Source organism: Cuculus canorus, chromosome 3 (assembly GCF_017976375.1).
Source record: "Cuculus canorus isolate bCucCan1 chromosome 3, bCucCan1.pri, whole genome shotgun sequence".
NCBI lineage: Eukaryota > Metazoa > Chordata > Aves > Cuculiformes > Cuculidae > Cuculus > Cuculus canorus.
Window position 1 is genome coordinate 8,466,080 of NC_071403.1, and position 26,459 is coordinate 8,492,538.

Sequence of the window (26,459 nt, forward strand, 5' to 3'; positions counted from 1 at the left end):
TCAGCCTGTCCTCATAGGGAAGGTGCTCCACCTCTCGCATCATCTTTGTAGCGTCCTCTGGACCTGTTTCAACAGCTCTGATACCTTCATGCAGTTACTTCCTGGCTGCTCTAACAAGGTTCACCAGGACTTGTCTATCAAAACCATGTGGAAATTCTCAGACAGAACACCCCAGCTTTCCTGTAGGCCCTTCAGGTACTGAAGTGTTGGGTTCATCGAGCACAACTCCTGTCCCTGCACAGGAGAACCCCAACATCTACCCCGTGTGTCTGAGAGAACTGGCCAAACGCTTCAGGAATATTGTTAGGCTTGAATATTGCTAATGTATAACATTAAAATGAGTCCTTGGGAAGTAAAGGAATATGCATAAGATTTCTGGGAACATGAATCTATGTGGATGTGAGTGGGACACCTGTACTGTGCCAGCCCTGAGCTGCACAGGATGGATGCAGCCGCTGCCCCGCCCACAGCGCCGGCTCTAACCCCGCAGCGACAGCCCTGGGCCGCGCCCCCCCCTCCGCCCCGCCCAGCCTCGCTGGCTCCGCCCCGGCACAGGCGGGGCCGCCGGGTCGGAGGGCGCAGGGGCGGCGGGAGCAGGTACGGGGGGGAGGGGGAGAGGGGGAGCAGGAGGGGCTGGGGGTGGGGGACACAGGGACACCTGCCATCAGACCAGGCTGCCCAAAGCTCCATCCAACCTGGCCTTGAAAACGTCCAGGGATGGGGCAGCCATAGCTTCCCTGGGCAGCCTGGGCCAGTGTCTCACCACTCTCATAGTGAAGAATTTCTTTCTAATGTTTCGTCTAAATCTTTCCCCTTTCCAATTTAAAGCCATTCCCTCTCGTCCTATCACTCCAGGCCTTTGTAAACGGTTCCCCACCCCTCCCCCCGCTCCAGCTTTCTTATAGCCCCTATAAGAAAGGTCTACTCTGAGCCTTCTCTTCTCCAGGCTGAACAACCCCAACTCTCTCAGCCTCTCCTCATAGCAGAGGTGCTCCAGCCCTCGGATCATCCTTGTAGCCTCCTCTGGACCTCTTCCAACAGCTCCATATCCTTATTATGTTGAAGATTCCAGAACTGGACACAATACTCCAGATGAGGTCTCACAAGAGAGGAACAGAGGGGCAGAATCCCATCCCTCACCCTGCTGGTCACGCTGCTTTGGATGCAGCCCAGGACATGTTTGGCCTTCTGGGCACTGAGCGCACATTGCCGGCTCATGTCGAGCTTCTCATCGAGCAGCACCCCCAAGTCCTTCTCTGCAGGGCTGCTCTCAATCACATCATCCCACATCCTGTACTGAAATCGGGGATTGCTCCAATCCAGGTGTAGGGCCTTGTACTTGGCCTTGTTGAACCTCATGAGGGTTACACAGCCCCACTTCTCCAGCCTGTCCAGGTCCCTCTGGATGACATCCCGTGCTTCTGGTGTGGCAACTGCACCACCCAGCTTGCTGTCATCTGCAAACTTGCTGAGAGTGCACTCGATCTTACTGTCTACATCAGTGATGAAGATACATAACAGCACTGGTCCCAGTATGGACCCCTGAGGGACACCACTTGTCACAGATCTCAATCTACACGTCAAGCCATTGACAACTGCTCTCTGAGTGCAAACATCCAGACAATTCCTTATTCACTGAGCAGCCCACCCATCAAATCCATATCTCTTCACTTAACAGAAGAGGATGTTTTAGGGGACTGTGACAAAGTGATGAGTGTGTGCTTTCTCCTACCACCCCTTTAACACTGTGACCAAGGACACACCCACTGAGGTGAAGAGAAGGATGCATTTAATGAAGAATGCACTTAATGAAGTGTACACTTAGTCTGGAATGGAGGGACGCGAGCGCTGCTGAGGCTGTTGGGCTGCAGACCACAGCTACTCGTGCCTTTACAAAGCATAGTCAGGGAAGGGTATACTTTTTAAAATAAGAAAGGGTAGCTTTAAACTGGATATAAGGAAGACATCTTTTACAATTAGGGTGGTGAAAGACTGAAATGGGTTGCCAGGGAGGTGGTGGAGGCCCTGTCCCTGGAAATGTTTAAGGTCAGGTTGGATAGGGCTCTGAAAAGCCTGGTCTGGTTAAAGATATCCCTGTTGCTCCAGGGGTGTTGGACTAGATGACTGATCCAACTCAAAACAATTTATGATTCTAAGTAGGGCTTGGAATTCCAACAGTAACTTAGATGCTTTTGAGGGGATAGAAGCCTAACTTTGGAGAATGCGTCAAAATCAAAAGGTGAAACAAGAGAGGCATAAACAGAGATAGGATTAAGCTGAAGGATTAAGCTGAAAAGCTTCCTGAAGACAGCCTAGGCTTCTGTCTGGAAACGTCGAGTAGACTCTGAAAATTCCTATTTTTGGCTAGCGCTGCAGGGTATATGGCGTTCCACCTAAAGTACACCAGGTGCAGCCTGCTTGAAAGGGCATTAAGCTGTGTGCTCAGAAGAGCTGTGTGTACCAGTAATGTACGTCCAGATCAGCCATATGGGACGAGTGCAGCAAAACTGATGCTTTGGGTGGTGTCAAGCTTTTTGCTTGCATGCATATATTTTCTGCTGTTTTCCATGCCCCACACATCCAAAAAATGCCTGTTTTCCATAATGGAAATATGTTATACCTAGATACTGGCATGTAAAGAAGGGCAGCAGTTAGTGAAAACGTGGTATAATAGTGAATAGACATGCCTTCACCTTTTGAATGTTTTGACACAGTAGTCAAACACATCTTAAGAGAGTGTAGTGGTATCTAGAACACTAAGCAGTGATTATTTTTTACCAGGAGGAGGGGACTTGTTTGTCTTCAATTGCAATGTGTTTTCTTCTCCAGATCTGGAACCATGGCTATTGACTGGGTTGGTTTTGCGTATGCTGCAATGCTGGCTGTTGGAGGTGTTGTAGGATACACTCGTAAAGGTAAACGCTGGAACAGCAGGATTTGGAAGTGAAGCATTTGGGTTTCCTCTCTCTGCTGAGCTTTATCAAAAAAGAATTGATGCAAGACATGAAAACTTTGCTATAATGAACACAACTGCACCTTAAATGCATCCTACACGGCTATAAGTGAGCTGAGTCTCAAAGGATTTGATTGGGTCAACTTAAGCATTTAAAGTGGTAACTTCTTTCTGTTAATCTAACTGACGAGTTTGTTTTCAGGGCAGAAAGGGTCTGTCATGTTATATTTGACTTCAGTGTATTTGGGGCCTCTGGTTTCCTTTAATCGTTCCTGTGTTGAGCACAGTGGATGATCTTTGATTAAAGCTTAGTTTCTGTGGAGGAATCCTGGCTTAATTCTGAGAATTCCAGATGCACGCTGGAAAGAAAAGCCTTTTCTTGCATGTTTTGATCAGGTGCTTAATTATCTCATACTGTGAGAATTGTGCATTTTCAGTCTAAGATAATCACACAGGTTTTAGGCTATTGTGTTCAAGAGAGCTCATTTTCCCTATTTCACTCGTTTCGGAGTCCTTTCCAGCTACCGCAGCATCCCAGCAGAGGTCGCAGTGGTACAGAGGGTGGACAGCCGTTATCCATCGGGCTTTTTGTGATTCAGGATAATGACTTACCCTGCATGGCTTACACGTGCTTTACTCTTGGACGCATGGCTATACATCTAACTTTCTGAAATCACTTGCTGTATATTTTTTGTTTGCACAGAGCTGCACTCACTGACTGTCCCACTCGTTTGCTCTTTTTGCTGGTCAGTCTTTGTGGCAACTCTCGATTATTATTTTTTTTTCGTTGTTAAGTTCTGTTTTCTTGCAAATTCTTGATTAAAAATATTCAGTATAACAGGATTGTGAGCTAAATAACATCTGGGGATCGGGATTCTTCATTATAAATATTTTGGGATCAGCTTAATCCAAATAATGCCTGCTGCAGTGATTCTATGCTTTTATTATATGGCCAAATATAGCATATATTTGTATGGTATATGTGTATAAATGCCTATTCAGAAACCTAGGTATATTACTGAATCACTGGGCTTTATGAACCAGTTTTGTAATAGTGCTGAAAGGAGATAATAAGTTACTTTTAAAATCCATATTTTCATCTTCATTGTCATCTAATTAGAATCATAGAATAGTTTGAGTTGGAAGGGACCTTAAAGGTCATCTAGTTCCAACCCCCCTGCCATGGGAAGGGACGTCCCACTAGATCAGGCTGCCCAAAGCCCAAGGTTGGTGTAACCATTTTAAAATTCTTTATTAATATGATGTTAATGATACCATTTCTTTCTCCAGGACTGATGTTGGACTGAAAGGCTTATGTCTACAATTGTGTTGTCCAATTTACTGTTTATAGATATTGATACATTTCTATAATACCATTTTGAAGACTCCCAAGTGCTGTAAGATACAGTTAAAATCAGCAGATAATCCAGAGAAATTACAAAATTGTTTCTAAAGGTATGCATGGGAGTGAAAATACTTTAGGTCTGTGTTTCAAAAATCATTTTTCCCAAATTGCGAGTATTATTAGATCTTTATCACTTCCCTCGAATGTAGTCAGCTGTGACCCTAATGCCATGCAAGAGAGCAGCCCAGTTACAGAAATGTTACCTCTCTATTCACAGAGCGTGGGCTAGCTGCGCTGTGGAAAAATTGGTTATATTTCTAAAATATTTGGATGATACTGTGTAGAGGGAGAACTATTGTGTAAAGATCAAGCTGAAAAGCATTGTATTGAGAAATAACACTTGGGTGATTTCTTGCAGGTAGTAAAATCTCTTTAGCTGCTGGTCTCACCTTTGGTTCTGTGGCTGGTTATGGAGCTTACTGCGTAACACGTGATCCAAGAAATGTGAAGATATCATTATGTAAGTGTTTTAGTATAATAAACAGAAAAAATCCCCCAAAACCAACAACAAAACCAAGCACTTTCCAGAATTGCATTTAAAAGTCTCTCTTATATTAAAGTGTGTGCATTGCTTTGGTTTAAATATTTTGTAAATACTATTAGACAGTTCAACTTAGCTTGCAAAATTCAAGATATTAAATGCAGAACCATTGGCAAGATAAGGCAGATTGTTCATGCAAAGCCAGCAGGTGTGTGTTACTCATCTGGCAGTGTCTCCTGTTATTAAATGGTTACCTAACACTGCAAATATTGTGAAATCCAGCTGAGAAACATGGGAGACTGTTGGAATAAAATCATTAGAGCCACAGATTAGGATGTAATTTGAGAAGTAAAGCAGGTGTGGGATCCAGTCTTGCATAATGGCATGTATCCTTAGCTCCCAGTGAAACAAATAGTTTGTGCTTTTTCTTTGCTGCTGGGAAACACAGAATAGGAACTATGCAATAACTGTCATGTTAGCTAGTTTGCCATGAAACCCTCATTGAGGTAAGGAACTACAGTCCCTAAGTGGGATGTTGTCAACTCATTTGCTGTAGGAGCTGTTGGGAGCTTGTCTCACTCGTCGTTTTAGCAAAGGTGGCTTACATTGTGGGTTCACATGCAGAAATGCATTTAAAATACATTAAATCCAGATTGTGTGAGGACACGCTTTTTCTCAGCTTAGTTAGAATCCATGGTACGGTGTTCATGCTGGCTTTGTGCTTTACACCAGCCACAGCTGTAAAAACTTTAATTTCAAAAAAATGTGGAATAGCATTGTTAGCAAAGTGTGTTTGCACCAGCTGGGTTTTTTAGTTAAAGTGGTAATGGTATACCTATTGGTATGGCATACATATCTAGGAGGATACCTGGTCTCCTCCTAGATGGCCTAAAATTGGATATTCCAGCTTTGCTACAATGACCTTGCTTAGATTAAGTTAACCCCACTGGTAAAAAAACCCTCTTTTGGAATAAAGACACAGCCTTAAGTACGTGTAAGTTTGTAATCATTCAGCATGAGGTGCTTTTAAATAGCATATGGTATTGTACTTTATAGATCAATTAAATCACTAATTTGGATACAGAATTTGTGGAAGAAAAGACTAATTACAACTTAGTAAATGTTGTCTGCTTCCTAATTCACTGGTTTGAAAGGACTAACAAAATTTCCACTAATCTGCTTGTTGACATCAGCTGTACTAAAATATTGTAGGTGTTTTCATGTAGCTGTAGGCATGTGAGGGCTTTCTCTCAAATGGAGAAATATATATTACTAATTTAGTAGAAATTAACGCAATACAAACGAGGTATGGTTCACTACACCTACTTTAGAAAGTTCTGAATAGGTAGAGTAAAAAGTAAAAAGAGTAAACAGATAGGGTAAAAAGAGCAGTCTTATTTCAGAATGTTTACAAAGTGATGTTCTGATTGCTTAAATCCTAAACATGGATGTAACAGCTATGAGTGGGTGGCCTCTTCAATATCCACCTGTGCTCAATGAAACAAAGAAGGTGGTCTGAACTAACCACGGTATTTTTTGCCTGAGGTGAGTTAGAAAGTAGTCATGCAATATCCTCTGCCTGGGCCAACCGTTCAGGCTTGTTTGTAATCTCTTCCAGGCTGATGTATCTCAGTCTGGAAGAGGGTGTCTTCTGGCTTCTCTATACGTACACATCTCAAATAATAAAAAACTCAATAGGAAGACCAGAGGAGGGGAGAGTTAGACACACTCAGAAACATCTACAGGCCCACACCTTAAAAATCTTTGATGGCTGCTGTAGCTGCTACTTCCAGAATAATAAGAGCTGTCTGTAATAAATGTGTGTTGCTTTTGTAGAAAATCAGACTAGTTTCACTCATGCCGAAGCTCCCAACGTGCCAAGAGCAATTAGAGCACAAATGAAAGGAGGAAATAAAGTGACCTATCTGAACTTAGACCCTAGTAAATTGCAGTGTAACATGAAGCAAGTGCCAATCTTTTAAAAGATTAAGATTCATTAAAAAAATATACATATCCTCCTCCAAAGTCATAATTATATGCAATTGTCACGTGTGCAAGAATCTTCTACAATAATGTAGCTATTATTTTAGTACACGACCTTGATAGTAGGGCTCTTGTAACTTGTCCTACATACAAAAAATATGTAGCATACAGATAGGGCAGGCAAATTTCCTTAGTTGTTTTATAAATTTTTCTTTTGGGCATTTTCCCAGTCCCCCTGAAATTAACTCTGCACGTTCTGAATACTTTAATGCAATTTTATGCATCAGACTTCAGTATGCAACAGTTAGGGCTATCCAGAGTGCGAGTTGATGCACTTGATTTATTAAATTTCTCGTCTGAATCTGGTTTACTGAATTGAATTTGTCTTGATCTATTGGATTTCCTTGATTGATTTAAGGTGAAATAGTGAATATCTAGCATTCTTGAAAATCAGATAAAAAAGCTGAGTGTCTTAAAAACTCCCTGGCACATGTGAAAAGCCGGATATTATTAACTGGAGAAAAGAACACTGCAGAGTGAACATGCTTTGTAGCTTGTAATTAATCATAAATATACTCAGGGTTCTGGCAAGACGCATACTGTGGAATACTCCACTGTTCAGACATTCCTGAGAGGATCAAGGCTATGGGACCAGAAAATAAGAGTAATGGATAATGGAGCATAATACGTTTTTTGCAGGGTGTCTTTAATGAGTGCACATGCGTAGCTGGTAGAGTTTTGTAAGGTGCTTGTAACTGTCAGAGCTTGTTTTGTAATGCTAGAGTGAGTTTCAAGCTAATTCTTGATACCTCTGAGCACAAGACCGTCCACAGGAGTAGACAGAGGAGTTTGAAGAGAATTAGCCAGGTGGTTTAACTGCTTCATAAAAAAGGGAAGAGATTTGTGTAACTGCCATTACTTTGACTGCAAGAATGATAAAGTCCAGCTGTCCAGAAGAAGTTCTGCCTGTCTTCCTGCTTCTAGGAAACATTTTAGGTGACAGGACTTCAACAAAGCCAGCTATTTTTGCAGAGGTTTTTTTGTACACTCGGTAATCTTCTCATTTCTGTAGTGCTCTGCAGCTATAATTCATTATGAAATTTCCATGCCTGATCAGGTCAGTGCTGCCTGCATTTTTAGGTAAAACTGCTCCAGGAAAAAGATGCAGTTTCTTTCATGATGTTTGTTCTCTGCTTCTTGCACTGCAATTGAGCTTCCCACCTCTTGTCGCAGACAAGGATAGTTCCCTCGTAGTAAAACAAAGCTTGTGGTCACAGTGAAGGAGATGTTGATAACCATGTTCTGTAGCGAAAACTAGTGGCAATCGTTCCAATCTAGTTTTTAAGGCTCAGCAAATAAAAAGCTAGCATTCTAAAAAGAAAACATGTAAAGTTGGATGCTCTGGCTTCTTGAATAGTTAGAAAACAGCTGCCGTGGTCAACTGTGGTGGGATTTATGAGGCGCTTTTCCTGTAATTCAGCAAACACATCACCGTTATGATGAAGAATCTTCCTACTTTATTTGTATTCCCATGAAAGTAGATACGGGGAAGTAGAATTCACTCTGACAAACTTAGTATCTGTGGAACAAGATTCAATATTCTCCTGTACCTGGAAACTTAACTTGTAGCTGGAAGAAATCATGGCAGTGTATTTTGGAAAAGCACGAATGTTTTTATAGACCTTGTCTCTGATCTGATGTTTTATTAAATTGCAGTTCATAGCAAAACATAGCAATGACCTTTGATAACTCTCCATGTTCCTGAATGGTCCACTGGGAGAAGTGAGAACATAAATATATTGAATTGTCTTTTACAGTTTCAGCTTTTCTTTTGACCATTATAATGGGAATGAGGTTCAAGAGGTCCAAGAAATTAATGCCAGCCGGACTAGTAGCATGCCTGAGGTAAACACATATTGAGGATATTTGGGACACATTTTTTAGCAGGGCCTGTTGTGATAAGACAAGTGCTGATGTTTTTAAACTAAAAGATGGTAGATACAAGGAAGAAATTTTTTACAGTGAGGGTGGTGAAACGCTGGAACAGGTTACCCAGAGAGGTGGTCAATACCCCATTCCTGGAAACGAGTCAGGTTGGATGGAACTCTTAGCAATGTGTTCTGATTGAAGATGTCCCTGCTCACTGCATGTGGGGTTGGACTAGATGACCCTTAAAGACTTCTTACAACCCAAAGCGTTCTATGATTCTGTGATCTTAAGGTAAAGATTTCACTAATTTTCAACTAGTTTGCATTTGACATCAGATTCAAAGCAGTAGCAGTGGAAGTTACTACCATCCACTGATGACAAGGGGAGGCTCTGGGGAGGCCTTATAGCGGCCTTCCAGTACCTGAAGGGAGAGTACAAGAAAGCTGGGGAGGGACATTTTACGAGGGCATGGAGTGATAGGATGAAAGGGAATGGCTCTACATTGGAAGGGGAAAGATTTAGGTTAGACATTAGGAAGAAATTCTTCGATTAGGGTGGTGAGACACTGGCACAGGCTACCCAGGGAAGTTGTGGCTGCTCCATCCCTGGAGGTGTTCAAGGCCAGGTCGGATGGGGCCTTGGGCAGTCCAGTGGGAGGTGTCCCTGCACAGGACATGACAGGGTGGAACTGGATGGGCTTCAAGGTCCTTTCCAACCCAAACCATCCTTTATTTCTGTGATCCAGCAACTGTGCAATTTAAGTGCAACTAGTATGGAGGTCATAGTCCTGTTTACAGTGAACAGCTTTTTCATCTTGCTAGGCAGATAAATCTTATATAGATTGACATTTTTCAACAAAGAAAGGAGATAAATACAATTAAATATTAATGCGTATTGATAAGGCTCTTGAAAGAACCTGAGGTAGGCCTCAGTTTTTCACACGTGCACATAAAATTAGATTAGTCATCTAATTTTAGATAACACAGTCATCTTTAAAAAGATTAACATTTTGGTTTAGAAGTGCTGCATTCAATGCTGCTGTAATATCAGCACCTTTGAAAACTAGGACATTTTTGACCTGACCTAAGAACTTCAGTCAGTATTACTGCAAATTATGATGTTTCTAATCATTCTGACTGCTTTATTGCTGCTGTTTATTTTGGCACTCTGGTAAACATTATTTTCTGTACTTATTATTTTGAAATTAAATCATGGAGTAAGTCAAAACTTTATTTTACCAGTAAGTCTGTTACTCAAAAAATTTTTCAACTGTAAGTCAGAATCTCCGTCTTCTGAAGGGATAATAATTGCTGCTTTGTTTTTACCATATTTAACATAACACCAATAGCTGTTTTAATGCAATTCTATATAGGGAGGAGAAAATGGGATGCAGATTGTCAAGATGCAAAATTTAAGTATAAGGACTTAAACAGGAAAATGTTGTTTTCCATTGCGGATCACTTTTCAGACCTAAGTGGCCTGCGCGTTTTTCGGCAGACACTAGGCTGTAGATTTAGACACTTTGAAAGTTTTCCTACTGGAGGCTGTAGGGTCAGGTATTTGTGAAAGTGCTCTTAGGTAATGATGACTTTTACTGGGTTTGTTCAGGCACAGCAATATTTACGTTCCTTGTTCTGGGTTTTTTTTGCAGCCTTTTGATGATTTTGAGGCTTGTTTTTATGCTACTGTAGAAGATTTCAGCAGCTGAGGAACCAAAGTATGACTGCCCTGCCCACTGAACAAACAGGCAAGCTCTCCGTACTTGAAAGACAAGTTTGAACACAAGTCTTACATTGCATTTATCTTTTCTGTAGAAGATCTGTACCTGTAATTTGGTTATTGACATTTGCTGATATTTTTCAGTCTTTTGTAAAAAAACTATAACAAATGTTTTGTTGAGACGATAGTTTGATCTACTTCAGTTTAAGCAGTCTGCTAATTTGAGGGATCTTTCTTTGTAAGTCTGATCTCTCTCAGGGGTGCTGAGCACCCCAAGAAATTGAGTTAGTCTTGCACTGTATCTCTGAGACAAGAATATATATAAATATATGTTAATGCTGATAATGCTGTCAGGTACTAATTAATGAAGGTACGGGCCTGTACTGCATTGGACTAGAAAACCTACCTTTCTTTCAGACACACGTGTCTTGTTCTACTGTTCTAAATGTAAAAACTGTTATCAGTATTCAAATAAAATGGAAAATGTTGAAAGCTTCTCTCGTTTTTTTATGGAGACTGGTGAGCCATTTTGTCAATGGAAGAGTCTAGGGATCTGCTTTGTACTCACTACAGGTTCGAAACAGGTGCCATGCTGTAAATTCCCACTGACATGAACCACAGCTGAGGAAGGTTCACCATCTTCCACAAATAGGTTCTAAATTCTCAGTCTCAACAGGTTTACCGTTGTGGTCTTACACAAGTTTCCCTGCTGAAGTCCTCCTCAGAGCCTGTTCAGGGGTTGAGGTTGCTTTGGTTAGATATATAGATATAGATATAGATATAGATATAGATATAGATATAGATATAGATATAGATATAGATATAGATATAGATATAGATATAGATATAGATATAGATATAGATATAGATATATTCCCTGTGTCTCAAAGCGTGGCATCTTCTGGTGCACAGGAAAATGCAGCCACATCATCAGGAAATTGAATAGGGGTGAGTGCACTATTGAAAGCAAAGTGAAATTTTCCTTCATTATTCTCATGCAGAGCTTGCTTATAAAGGCTATCATATCTTAGATCTCAGTGCTGTGCAAATCCATCAGCAGAACACCAAGCTTATTATTCTTGGCAGGGACTTATGTGGTGAAGAGGTGGTGTGAGCAACTCAGATGTCTAAAGCATAATTGACAAAAAAAAAAACAAGCAAGGAGGGCAAAACAACCCCCCACCAACCCCAAACCACAGCCTCCAGCTCTGCAATCTTTTGCCAGCAAATGTTGGTATCGGTCACCTCCAGGTGTTGCCAAACTTATTTACAGGTAATTGAGCTAGTGTGTTATGTTACGTTATCATCAGATGGAGATGACAGCTGGACACAAAGTATGTGGTTCGTTTCATCCTGAAGTAGAACTTCAAGGTACATCAGAGGAATTGAACTTTCATGTACCATAGCAGGTTTCGGTGACCAATGCCAATCTGGGCATTTGCAGTGCAGACAAGGTGAATCCTGTCTTAGATTAAGCTCCAATTAAAACTTCAGGCAACCTAGTGCTGAAATGCACAAGCCATCCTACAGCTGCTGCTACCCCAGATCCTAAATGCAGTGAAGATTTTATACTTCTGAGCATGTCTAGAGTTGAACCTTCTCTGAATTATCCCATGGGGGAAGGGAACCTCCAAGCCCAGGTGTAATCCAGAAGCTTTTGCTGAAATTCCTGAGCAACCTGAACAAGTTGCATTCTCAGCAAATCCAACTTATCCCTATAGGACTGACACAGACTCACAGAATGCAAAGATTGTGTCCTGTGCCAGTCTCTGTGTTGGCTCAGCAATCATAGAACTTATAGAACCATAGAATCATAGAATCACTTGATTGGAAAAGACCTTTGAGATCATCTAGTCCAACCATACCTGTACACTACTAAGTCATATCCCTAAGTACTTAATCTATCTGTGTTTTAAATATCTCCAGAGATGGAGACTCCACCACCTCCCTGGGCAGCCTCTGCCAGTGCCCGAGAACCCTTTCAGTGAAGACATTTTTCCAAATGTCCAATATGAACCTTCCCTGGTGCAGCTTGAGGCCATTCCCTCTCATCCTATCACTTGGGAGAAGAGACCAACACCCACCTCTCTACAACCTCCTTTCAGGCAGTTGTAGACAGCAATAAGGTCTCCCCTCAGCCTCCTCTTCCCAAGGCTAAACAATCCCAGTTCCCTCAGCCGCTCGTCATAAGACTTGCTCTTCAGCCCCTTCAGTAGCTCTGTTGCCCTTCTCTGGACACACTCCAGCACCTCAATGTCTTTCTTCTAATGGGAGGCCCAAAACTGAACGCAGGATTCGATGTGTGGCCTCACCAGTGCAAAGTACAAGGGGACAATCACTTCCCTGGTCCTGCTGGCTGCACTGTTTCTGATACAAGCCAAGATGCTATTGGCCTTCTTGGCTACCTGGGCTGCTGCTGGCTCATGTTCAGCTGCTGTCAACCAACACTCCCAGGTCCTTCCCTGCCAGGCAGTTTTCCAGCCACTCTTCCCCAAGCCTGTAGCACTGCATGGCGTTGCTATGTCCAGGTGCAGGACTTGACACTTGGCCTTGTTAAATTTCATCCCATTGGTCTAAGCCCATGGATCCCAGCCTGTTCAGATCCCTCTGCAGAGCCTCCCTACTCTCAAGGAGATCAACACTTCTGCTCAGCTTTGTGTCATTCACAAACTTACTAAGGGTACACTCAATCCCTTCATCCAAATCATCGATAAAGATATTGAACGGAACTGGACCCAGCACTGAGTCCTGGGGACACCACTTGTTTGGCCTCCTTGTTTGGAACAGAAGTATAGCTCAATGAAATGGGAGTACTGCAGTGGGCCTTGCAAACCACTGCTTCCAGCTATCTACATCATTTTAATGTAAAACTCTTGGGAGCTCATCTGGGCAGTGCCTCGGTGATTGGGGCGTTTGTGATTTCTACCAAAGAGATACATCATGTGGTTCTTCTATGCATAAGTCGGGAAAGGAGTTAATTTTTCTGGGCAGCAGTTCTGTGTGTACACTAGTTGACTGTTTTCTCTGCATAATCAGTTCGAGTCCTGCTGAGAAAATAAACTAACTGCAAGGAAGAATAGTTCATGGCACTGGTCTTAAAGAGAACAGTGATGAAATTATTCTTTACCCTATGAAATTAGGGTAAAGAATCTAAAATAGTAGTGAATGCTTTAAGCGCTCCTGAGATAAAAACTCTTTTCCTGAAAAGGGAAGCAGCCAGAGCAGTTCTCTTTGTGCCTACTTGGTAAGTGATTGGAGAAGGGAAAAAGTCTGAGAAAAAGTCAATCAAATGGCATTCTCCTCACTGTGACCAAGCAAGCAAGATGAAGAGCAAGGGAATAGATTAGTTCAGTGGATGAAAACCATGTCTGACTAATTAAACATAGGTACTTTGATTTCTTAGTGAACAAAGTGTCTTGTAAGAGATTCATATGGGGATTAAACAAGTTTCCTACTTTTGCCCATAAACTTCTGACAGTCACGAGTTTCAATTTTTTACATGTTTTAAATAGCTACTTGTCTTTTAAACTGCAGCTCTGAAAGTACAGAGACAGCAGTGAAATACAACAGGAGGGCAGTGAACTTTGATCTAGCAAACCACTTAGAGAGCAAAACCAAAAGATTCTAAGCCTGATTTTAAATGACTTTTCCTTTTTTATGGAGAGGCTCTTCTCTCCTGCAGTTTGTAAGGGCAGGGGTGCTTTCTGCAGCACTCTGAAAGCTACAGTCGAAACATTTTTCCCTACTAGGCATGTACTGTAATTAAACAAACACAAAGTGTCAGCATATTTTATTTCATGTCATTGTTCCATGAAACTTTCTGGACTCAAATCAGCCTTTTATACTGATGTAAAAGTGTATTCTGTTTCAGTGATTACCACGTGACTGGCTATATGATCCAAGCTATAGAATACATCTATGCAGTTTACAGTGATAAGGCACAGCTCTTGGAATACTCTACAGCTGTGTCATCTTCAGAAGCCACATGATTAGAAATGATTAGAAATTGAATATTTTCCTCATCTCGGCAATATACTTCTCATCTGGTCGTGGCTTCCTCTTGCTGCCAGGCTGCAAGAATTTTTTGATTGTAGGAACGTTGCTTATTCTTCCTTTAAAAGCCTGTAAAAAGCAGCAGTAAAGCCAATGAGTCAGGAAATTATAATTCCACCCTTTATAGCTTAAAAATCAGGTGACTTGGACTGTTTCTTCTCAGAAATACTTATTAAACAGAGAAAGGTAGTTGCTTTGTATAGCCAGCTCAGCACTCAGCATTTTTCCATTAAATAAAAGGAAAAAAAACACATCTACAACATCTTAATCTTTTTAGAATATGCAGGTGTGAATATTCTGCCCTGGTGCTATAAAGTTTACCTTAGTTTCCCATATGGAGATGGGAGAAATTAGTATTGAAGAGTTAAGATTCATCTGGTAAGAGCTAGAAGAAAAAAGAAAAAGCAAAACCCACAGCCTGAATCCAAATTCTGCAGATTTATTTGGGGAAAAGAAAGAGGCAAGGACAGGAATACCTCAGTGCAAAGCACCATGGATGACAAGCCATAAGAAACTCAACAGCTCTTGTAATATGTTTTCTTCAAAATAAAATTTTGCTAGCAAGAGGAGGACAGAAACAGACACAACAAGCCACGGGCCTCCCCTCCTGATGCTCATTGCTGTCTTCAAAGACATGAGAGTAGCAGTTACAGGATCAAACTGGTAGCAGTAGAGAGTTCCTGCCAGTTGAGAATACCTGGGAAAAGCAGAGCTGGAGAAAGGTAAGCCCCCAGCAGCTGTGGGGGCAAGGCAGTGCGTGTGTGTTCAGGTTGTAGTCACCGGAAGTAGACCAGAGAACTGTCAGCAAGGTACAGTGGTTCAAAAGATTTAAGCATCAATTAGCTTCCAGAAGCTGGCAGGGAAATTCGTATGTTACATTCCCTATTGAGGTCAGGTGATTACTCACCTGTAGCTGAGGGAACGCAGACAGTATATCAGCCTTACATTCTTCTGCCATTAAAATCGCTTCCAGCAGTTGGATGTCTGCCCAGCTCAATTTGTTTCCAACAAGATAATCTTGCCCATGGGTTTTTAAGGCCTACAAAATATGAACAAATAATGATTAAAAAGAAGTCACATAGGGTGTAACAATTTTATCTGTATATATTTCATTACAGATAGATTTCTACAAAGATACACAGCAGAGTAAATCCATGCAAGAACCTATGAAGTTAGAATGTGATAGGTATTCTCAGGGCAAAAAATTAAATCAGAACTCCTGCTTCAGTACACGTGAACTGTCGCTCACTCTATTGCACCACGTAGCTGTAGCAAGTCCAGTCCCATAAGAAAGGTTTAAATCACAGAAAAGAACCAATACAAAAGTAATTGCAAGAGGCAGTCAGGAGAGTTTACCTGTAGTATACTTTGATTTTATATTTTTTTTTTTAAATCAGGTGAATTCACAGATGTTTCAGCAAGATTTGAGATTGCTGCTTATAGTTTGAAATAGAACAAGAATGAAGGAACGCAGCCCTTCCACCCTCCATCCTGTATGGAAGGTTTTTTTCATGGCAAACTGCTGGTGCAAGAATCACATCAGCTACCAGCACAGCAGCTACCAGCACAGCAGCTACCAGCTCTCCAGCCTCGCCTTTTCCTGAAGGCTACCACCCTCATAGCAGGAGAGAGAGAAGAAAATATGTCTGTAACGAAGCTACTCTAATGCTGCACTTAAACAACTAACAAATGTGCACTAAAACTAGGATGGGTATAAACTGGAGTGGGGCAGCTTTAGACTAGACATAAGGAAGAATTTCTTCACCATGAGAGTGGTGAGACACTGGCACAGGTTGCCCAGGAAAGTTGTGGCTGCCCCATCCCTGGAGGTGTCCAAGGCCAGGTTGGATGGGGCCTTGGGCAGCCTGATCTAGTGGGATATCCCTGCCCACGACAGGGGGGTTGGAACTGGATGGGCTTTAAGGTCCCTTCCAACCCTAACTATACTATGATTCTATGATTTTATGATTCTATGATACTATGATTCTATGATATCAGTCTATGACTTTGGAGGCCAATCCCTTCTTGAGTCCCATCTGCCAATTTTACTACAAAAGAGGTGGTAACCACTGACAAAGGAATCATAGAATCATAGAGTCATAGAATGCCTGCAGCGCTTTACGGCTCTAGCTGGCTGCTGAGTGTTTAAAGTAAACACTTACAGCCAAGGATATTTTCTGCCAGGATTGCATAATACATGGACTGCAAACCCTGCTAAGCTGAATCAATGGATAACTAAAGGAGCATAAGAAGAGTTATTAATCATTCTAACAAAATTAACTACGCTTAAAATCATTAAAAAGTTCAGCTGTGTCTACCGTAAGGAACAAAGGTTATGTTAGAGATATCCCTCCAGTGAGTGTACAGAATAAAAGCTATCATAACTGGTTTGTACCACCAAGGCACAAATTGGGAGGAGAGCATTGTCTAAATTTGCTTTTTTGTTATTTAATAACCTAAATACTGACTTTATCAGACTTCAAATATTTGACAGATCAACATGTGCAATCAATCTCTCTGAGCACTGCCTTATATTGGTGTGGCAGCGGATCAGTATGAACTCTGACTACAGGAGTGTTGGCTTATGCAATTTTTTTTTCACAGGGCAGCCTCTGTGTGTTTTCCTTGTACAATTTAAGGTGCTGATAAAGAGGCACATCAAATTACATCATGTATTTTTTTAATAGACTTCAGCTGCCTCTGAACCAAAGATTCAAGCTAGAAATCCGGCTCAGCTCTGAAACAACACGGCTTTGTACCCTTGGCACAGACTTCGAAGGAGAATGCTACACTGAAAAAGTGCTGTGAGAAAGTCTGTGTAGTCCAGCAATACAAGGGACAAAAGGTAAAGTTACAAATAGAAGTAGGATAGTGAGATGAGAATCACAGCTGGCTCAACTCAAACAGGAAAATGTTAACACCAAAAAAAAATTAGAATGTCCCAAAAGGAAAAACAAAACAACAGAACAAACAACAAGTTTGTAGAAAATGGCAACTCAGTAACATCCAGGCTATGTTCCAAGGAGTAGGAAAAACAACTGGTCCCCTCCTGACCAGCTCTTCTCCCAGCCAAGAAAGACTCTTCACATGCTCTGTTGGAGTGGCAAGCATAGCAATGCTTTACTTCGTAGCCCATTAGGGGATAATTCTTCAGTATGTGCTAGCCAGAAAATAATTGCTTTATGCCTTTAAGCTAGATATAATACATTCTGTATGGAGAGCTTCTATGTATATGCCTAAGGATGTCCAAATCCAAACAGTGATTCAGAAAAGACAGTAGTAGTCTGTAAGTATGGCACAGGTATATAAATGGTGCATTTATACAAAATGCTAGGAGCTATCAGCCGCCAAGCTAGGTTTAAAAAGTAGGATCTGCCCTTTAAAGATGATAGTAAAGCTACTCAATATTGAAACCAGCCCAATATTATTTTGTGGCCCTCCTTTCACACTGCTGAATGCTTGCTCCATCATACAGTTCCAGAGTTGTACTGTCACCTCCCTTCTGGAAAGTAGGTGTATGTACCCCACCTTATTGTCTGTGTAAATTACTGGTGATTTATCGCTTACCTTTTCATAAACAGGAAAGTACCTGGTTGTAGCTCTTTCAATGATTAAGGCAAGATGTTTATCTTTTGTTTCAGCAGCTTGCAAAGGGAGAGACATGATCATTCCCATCAGGTCTGTTGTCCCCTCCACATACATATCAATCCTGAAACAAACATTTTTATTTAACATTTATTATTTGAACATTCCATTTGGTTATTTTCATGAAATACAATGCTGAAGTGATCACTGAGTAAAATGGTAATTAAGTAAACGTAGCATTTATTTTCTTGTTCTTCCACATCGATTACAGATCAGTTTTTTTCAAAGCACAGATCTTCATGAACCAGTGCACAGTGTCTGCAACAAGCAAGGTATTAATAACTGTCTGCAACTAATGTATTTTAAGTGGAGTTCACATTGATAACCTATTCATCTATGCTGTGGGATAAAAGACCACATATGCAAACCACTCCAGAGTTAAAAAAAATAGTTTTGAGGTCTAATCATGAAAGAATCCAGGAAATAAACGGCTGCCAATTGCCAGTTCAGACATGCCAGTGAAGAGTAATCTCCACAGCCCCTCCATTATCACAGATTAAATGCTTTACAGTAAGTTGTAGTCAGGTTAAGAATTTAATTGAATTTGTGCATGACTTTAAAAAAAACAGAAAGAGTAAATAAGTATTTTTACTTTTGCATTGACAATGGAAAGTATCTACACTTTACACAATAAAGAAATAGCAGAAAAATAATGGTTAATCAATCAGTAGCATTAGCCTTATCATTGTATTGCAGTTGCTCAGGAACTTAATGCGTTTCTGGTCTCTGTAAAATCGCATGAGTCTGAAGGTGGCCATAACATTCTTATTGTGTTAACAGTCAACAATCATTTACCAATCATTAAGTTCATTCACCCAGTCCCTCGATCAGAGGAGACAAAGCATTGGCAGGTGTGTATGTACCACATTTACAGGCACATATTTCAAAGCAATATTCTTCTCATAAAAAAGCATAAATTAATGGAAAAGAGTACTATTAATGATATTAATGATGATATGTACTGTTACCATACCAGGCTCTCTCCTTCAGGTCCTTGCCGTAGAGGTTGTATTTCGCTGCGATGTAGCTGAGGATGGCTCTGGTCTGCACCATCTTCATCCCATCAATCTCCACCATGGGCACTTGCTGGAACAGCAGGGAACCATCTTGGGAAGAAAAGAATTATCAGACTGCTGCAGTACTACACTGAATCTGAGAAAGAGAGCTGGTAAATGTGGAGGGACTTTTTACAAGGGCATGTAGTGATAGGACGAGGCAATGCTCCATCCCTGGAGGTGTTCAAGGCCAGGGTGGATCGAGCTTTGAGCAACCTGATCTAGTGGAAGGTGTCCCTGCCCATGCCAGGGGAGGGGGGGTGGGGATAGAACTAGATGATCTTTAAGGTCCCTTCCAACCCAAACCACTGTATGAACACACCAAGGTGTTTCCAGTTCTGAGGGATGAAAGCATTCACAAGCAAGCAGGTCTCTCAAATCTTCTCTTTACATTTCACATCATATTGAAGGTCGTACAAAAATATCACCTGTTGTCCTTTTGTTATATTAGTGTGAATTTATGTTTAGGGTACAGTTTACAGACTCACCATTGCGTATTTTTTCCAGATCTTCCTTTTTTTCTATGAATTGTTCATCAAACTGAAAAGCAAAGATCAAAACAACACTGTGTCACTCCAGAGGCAATGGGGAAGTGGAAGGGAGTCTGGAAGTTAGATTCCACCTCTCCACGATACTCCCTATACCGCTCATGATTGTGCGGACCCTCTACTTCTATTCTTCATCTATGCTCCAGCGAATAACCCAGGACTATAGTGTCCCCAACCCCACAGTCATGTATAATGCTTTACACTTCAAAACCACTTCCTCACTAGAAGGGCCAGTCTTCACTTAAAACCAGCTGATGCCACATGAAATATTGAGAAATTTTTCATGAATTATGTCTCTGTTACACAGAGCATTTTCACCCTCTTCCCTTTGCCCTTTTTTTTCTTTTTTTTTTTTTTTAAATTAGGACATTTGAATGAGGCCAAGATCTTTGTTTCCTTGGCACTCGTGCTCTGCAGCTTCTCTGTGGGCAACACCCACAACTGAGTACCATTAAAAAAAGGCTATTATTTCCACTGCAGTATAAGTAGTTTCTAACAAAATAATTACAAAGCATCATTCAAGCAAAAATTGCATGTAGAAATTAAGATGCCTTAGGGTGGTTTTCACCTGATGTGAGTCTAGATAACTCCCCCCAATGCCTTCAGGGCAGATTTGCCGACTTATCCTACTTCGGTCCTGACCCAAAGCATGAAAAGTACTTTGTTTCCGGGTGACGTTTTTCATGTGGTGTGCGTGGCCTTTCCGTAGAGATTATGAGACACAGCGAAGTAATGAGCATTCAGAAAATGTCAGAGATGCACAGCTTTGGTCTGTAGCAACAATTTAAGATCTTCTCAGCTTAAAAGCACATTTCAAAAATGACACAGCAATTCTCTTTGTAGGTTAAAATCCTTTTACTGGGAAACCATTGCTCAAGGAACACAGCCAATAAATACAACATGAGAGACCTTATCACTGATTCTAAGTATTCTGCATCACAACATGTGATGTGCATATCTCTAAGCATAGATGTAACTGGGAAATCTTCCCAAAGAACACTTATTTTAATCACAGATTAATCTGATCACCGTATTTAAAAAAGAAGATACAAACCTCAACCCCGGCTGCTGCTAACAGCCATCGGATTGACTCCATCTTCCCCCTTCCCTTGGGGTAGTGCAGCTTGGGTTTCGCTGCCATGATTTCAGAGTTCTTGATTCCTGAAAAATTCAAGTATGTTTTAAATTAGCATTTAAAGTATTCCACTCCAAACTACTAAGTGCAGTTGGATGAATGTGAAAGTAGAAGGGCAAAAGGGACTTGGATACTTGGTCTTGATGCAACCATGTGTCCTGTAGGTTAGTGAAAAAAAGAAATAGTACACACTACCAGGAGAACATGCGACAATTAAAAAAACAATCATGACAGAATATATAAGCATCTACTAAATTATATACATATCTTTAAAAATATTGGAGCTCATGAGAGTTTTACAACCAAGCCAGAACTGTAGGGTGTTCCTGAATAAATACAATTTTAACCCAGTAGTGATGCAGTCTCTTCAGCAGGTCTTGGGTTTTGCGAGAGCATCCATGTCATACCAGGCTTGAAAATGTACTATGTCAAATGAGTTGCTTTTCAAGAAGACCAACGCAGAGACACCAGCATTATTTTTGCTTCTCTCATTATGACATTTCAGAGCCCTGTGCTGTTGTGCCTTTAGAAATATGAGCTTACAACAGCAATAGATATTCCAGCAGATAATTCACCAGGCCTGCTGACTTCCACATTTGCTAGTTCTGTTTTGATCATTGACCAAATCACAATATGACCACTATAGGAAATGCAGAGCGACTTCAAGACCCATTCCAGTTTTAAGAACAACAGTTAAACTGTTAACAGGGATTTATATCCTATTGGCTCTAAAAATTTAATTTTAAAATCAATACTAAACAAACGAGACCGTGACCTCTGCTGGGCAGATAAAGGCCCGGTCAGTGCCCCCAGCAGCAGGAGGTTGAAGTCAGCCCACACCAGATGATGGCACTGGGATGAAACACTTGGTCCTCTCAAATTGCACTAACACTGAGAGCAGTCACATGCCATTTTATGAGCCTGATAGCTGATATGAGCTTGCCTGGCACTGGAAACAAAGCCAACACTGTACTCTTACCACTAACGGGTCCCAGAAGAATGAAGCAGATTTAATAAGGTAACAAAGTCACAGACTAACAGAGTGCTTCATCATTAGGCCAGGGTTTTATCTGTTTACAAGCAGGCTTATTTGTTCTTGCACAGACGTCACAGTATGCAATCGAGCCAAAAAGTGAAAACTTTGGCCATAATCCCAAAGGAATCAATGCAGAGGCACAACCAACCAGTAAAAGAGTGAGAGGGGAGACCACATCCTTGGCCTTCTCTACTGCAGTCCTTTGTGTGGGGTGGTATCTTCAACAGGTCCTATTGCAAACAGCCATTGCTCTACTGGGGGCTGGACTCACAGGAGAAACCTGGTGCCCCAATCCAAAATACAGCAAAACCACTCCTCAGCTTCAACCTAGCCTTTGCATTGCCTACTTGCCCAGACACCTCAGTCTCTGGCAACAAAGTTCTCCTGATACATGAATACAAGGTCGGACACAAAAAAATGAAACTGTGTCTGTAACTCTCTTCGTTTAGTAAATTAAGAAAATCAACTGTGATCACCTTCAAAATTCTGAGTTGACACACAGATGCATACAATGCTGCAATGTTCAAAGCAATTGTGCAGATCATTTTCTGAAAGGCTGTTGAGGATCTCCCGTTGGTTTTGCTGTCAAACCTTCTACCGACAAAAAATCAACTTTGAGTTAATTTGGAACCCAACAAGTTTGAGTTCCTTTGAGCACTGACTTGATTGTTGGGAAGAGGGAGCCAAAACTGCTAAACAGGGTGGGTGCTGAAGCACAGTAATATTCTTAGCTAAAAACTGCTTCACAGACAGTGTGGTGGGCTGGCCCGTTGTCTTGATGTTAATTCCCTGTTCATTCTTGCACACTCACATTTTCTGACCACATGTAAGAAAACGTCTGTATTTGAACGTGTATGCACTCATACTGAGTGAAGTGATCAAGCTGAGCCCTGTCTCCCTGTGACAGTTTAGAACATGTTCTATAACTCTCTCTTTGTCTCTTCCCCTCCCACTTTTGGTTCCCAAGCTATAGGGTTAGTCTCAGGGTTTTTGTGCCTGACAATAAAGGCTTGATTACATCTCGATGGTTCAGAGATGGCATCTAGTCTAGAGCTGCTGGATGCCTGGCTAGTTTCCTAATACCTGAATAATGACTAGGCACAATAATAAGGTATTTAGAGAAGTGCCTTATCACAGCTACCTTACCAGGCCCTACAGATCATAGAATCATAGAATGGCTTGGATTGGAAGGGACCTTAAAGATCATCCAGTTCCAACCCCCCTGCCATGGGCAGGGACATCCCACTGGATCAGGCTGCCCAAGGCCCCATCCAACCTGGCCTTGAACACCTCCAGGGATGGGGCAGCCACAGCTTCCCTGGGCAACCCGTCCCAGTGTCTCACCACTCTCATGGGGAAGAAATTCTTTCTAATGTCCAGTCTATATCTGTCCCTCTCCAGTTTATACCCATTCCCCCTCGTCCTATCACCACAAGCCTTTATGAATAGCCCCTCTCCAGCTTTCCTGTAGCCCCTTCAGGTACTGGAAGGTCACTATAAGGTCTCCTCTGAGCCTTCTCTTCTCCAGGCTGAACAACCCCAACTCTCTCAGCCTGTCCTCCAGAAAGAGGACCATGACCCGCACTCCATTTCTAGGTTCCCGTAAGTGTGTGAGTTATCCTGTACCAAGCTCTTGACCCTCCAAACTTCAAAAATACTTTATTCCCTGGTGCTCAGGAAGTAGGCAACCATTTCAACTCCACTCCATCACAGAAGAAACTGCACTTGTCACAGACTGGACAAGCACTCTAACCTCCAGCATGTAGGATGAAGACTGGAAAATGCACTACAATGACAGGCTGCCATAGGCAGAAAGAGCAAACTCCCCTGACATCTCACAGAAGCAGAGTAGAGCTGATAAAAATAGCCCAACTAGAGCCCTGTTTGTTAGCACCAGCTCAGTGCTCCACTCCAAACATCTGGGAAAGCTGAAGAGCAGAGCAAGTGTCTGTGGAAAAAAGTCCAAGTATCAACATAACCTGCACTTGTTTCTCACAACTCCTTGTGGGGACTGGCCAAGGGATGAGTCTTTTTGTGCAGATAACAAAAACCTGACATTTTCCTGGAACTGTGCCCCTGAAGGACTAACTTTGGGATTTAGGCTTAAGGCTTACAGTGTTACAAAGTACTTTGGTGACTCTTACTGCTCTGCAATGAATGTCCCTTTGTAAAGCAGAGTCATGAAACAGTAGCAGAGCTGGTAAATTATCTCTCTTAAATAGCAATAACAAGCCTGAAAAGAAATCACAAACTTTCTTGATGTTCGGGTGCATCGGACCTTCCTTAGACAGCAGCCAGGCAGTTGTCAGAGTGACAGCTCCGACTGCAAGGATTGTATTTCAAAGTCAGTCTGTTTTGCCCAAAACAACTAAAAAACAAGTAAGTGAAATTAACAGCAAGCTCATAAGCGGCTGCAATATCTTAAATTTTCTTCCTAATTGGAAGAAGTAATTCCTGACAACACTTTGTTCCTCGAACGCAGCTCGCACATTCTGCTAAGCAGAATGACCTGAGAGCACAGGACCTGTACCATATTGAGCCCAGCTCAGTATCCAGACTATCTTAAGGCTGTAATTAGAATCATAGAATCACAGATTCGCTAGGTTGGAAAAGACCTTCGCGATCTTTAACTCCAAACAGTAATTCCCCTCCAGCTTCCCTGCTGACGCAACTCAGAGCCAGACGCAAACCCCATTCTTTGCACACTCACCTGCTGGACGCAGGTCCCTGCTGTAGGGAGGGAGCTGAGGGAAGCCCTGGACAGACACCTTTGGACAGACAACCTCAGGCAGATGCCCTGGACAGACACCCTGGACAGATGCCCTCAGACAGACACCTACAGACAGATGTCCATGGACAGCCTGCAGCCCTAGACAGAGTCCCTTGGACAGATGTTCTCAGGCAGATACCCACAGACAGACGCCCTGGGACAGATGTTCTCAGACAGATGCCCATGGACAGACAACCTCAGCCAAATGCCCACAGACAGACACCCAAGGACAGGTAGACTTGGACAGACACTGTGGACAGATGCCCACGGACAGATGCCCAGGACAGATGCCCTGGGGCAGCTCGCAGCTCCGGACAGACACCCATGGACAAATGCCTGTGGACAGATGGGCAGGTGCCCATGGATAGGTGCTCTCAGGCAGCTCGCAGCTCTGGACAGTCACCATAGACAAATGCCCATGGACAGATGCCCTCAGACAGATGCCATGGACAGACACCCACGGACAGATGCCCCGAGGCAGCCAGCAGCCCTGGGCAGACACCCTGGACATATGCCCAGGACAGACGCCCTCAGACAGACACCCACGAACAGACCCCTTTGGAGAGATGGCCACAGACAGACATCCACAGACAGATGCCCATGGACAGATGCCCTCACACAGGCGCCCATGGAAAGACAGCCAGGAGAGACACTCAGGACAGATGCCCTGAGGCAGCTTGCAGCCCAGGACAGACACTCTGGACAGACGCCCACGGACAGACACCCACGGACAGATTCTCTTGGGCAGCCTGCAACCCAGGACAGATGCCCTGGGGCAGCTGTCAGCTCCGGACAGACATCCATGGACAAATGCCCTTGGACAGATGCCCACGGGCAGGTGCCCATGGATAGGTGCTCTCAAGCAGCTCACGCTCTGGACAGTCGCCCTAGACAAATGCCCATGGACAGACGCCCTCAGACAGATGCCATGGACAGATGCCCCGAGGCAGCCAGCAGCCCTGGACAGACACCCTGGACAGATGCCCATGGACAGATGCCTATGGACAGATGCCCATGGTAAGACAGCCAGGACAGATGCCCTCAGACAGACATCCACAGACAGATGCCCATGGACAGACGCCCTCAGACAGACGCCCATGGAAAGACAGCCAGGAGAGACACTCAGGACAGCTGCCCTGAGGCAGCTTGCAGCCCAGGACAGACATCCATGAACAGACGCCCAGACAGATGCCCACAGACAGATGCCAGGACTGACACCCAGGACAGATACCCAGGAGAGATGCCCTGGGGCAGCTCGCAGTGCTTCACAGACGCCCTCAGACAGATGTCCATGGACAGACAACCGGACAGACGCCCCCAGACAGCTGCCAACCCCCCCGGCCCCGTACCTCGCTCGGCGCGCGCCGCCTTTCCTCGCCCGGAGCCGCTCGCGCCGCTTTAGTCCCCGCGGCCGAGCCCGGCCCCGCCCCGCCCCCGCCCCGGCCCCGCCCCGAGGGGACATCGGCCCCGGGCACAGGGGCAGGGCTGGGGGGGGCAAAGTGACAGAACCGCAGGGACTGACAATAACGGCATCGCAGAGGCACAGCCTCATAGAGTCACAAAGCCACAGAGAATAACAGAATCACAGAGTCACAGAATGGCCCAAGTTGGAAGGTACCCACAAGGATCATCATGTCCAACCCTTGTCCTTGCACCGGACAACTGCAACATTCACACCATATGTCTGAGTGCCTTGACCAAATGCTTCTGGAATATTCTCAAGCTTCGTGCCATGACAACTTCCCTG

General features: G+C 43.0%; 2 protein-coding genes across 2 annotated transcripts; one reads left to right on the plus strand and one right to left on the minus strand.

Annotated features, from left to right (window-relative positions):
* The first annotated feature begins 527 nt into the window (after window positions 1-527).
* Window positions 528-10,956, plus strand: TMEM14A (transmembrane protein 14A). The gene is made up of 5 exons (XM_054063867.1): window positions 528-597; window positions 2,830-2,915; window positions 4,717-4,818; window positions 8,640-8,727; window positions 10,403-10,956. Exons 2-5 carry the CDS (start codon window positions 2,840-2,842, stop codon window positions 10,440-10,442), a joined length of 306 nt encoding a protein of 101 aa, XP_053919842.1. The 5' UTR covers window positions 528-597; window positions 2,830-2,839; the 3' UTR covers window positions 10,443-10,956.
* A 3,287-nt stretch (window positions 10,957-14,243) lies between these two features.
* Window positions 14,244-26,122, minus strand: LOC104065333 (glutathione S-transferase). The gene is made up of 7 exons (XM_054063209.1): window positions 26,062-26,122; window positions 20,826-20,932; window positions 19,712-19,763; window positions 19,142-19,274; window positions 18,091-18,232; window positions 15,431-15,562; window positions 14,244-14,592 (listed from the first exon to the last, which is right to left on the minus strand). The coding sequence occupies exons 2-7, from the start codon at window positions 20,910-20,912 to the stop codon at window positions 14,470-14,472; spliced, it is 669 nt and encodes a 222-aa protein (XP_053919184.1). The 5' UTR covers window positions 20,913-20,932; window positions 26,062-26,122; the 3' UTR covers window positions 14,244-14,469.
* Between the last annotated feature and the right edge of the window lie 337 nt (window positions 26,123-26,459).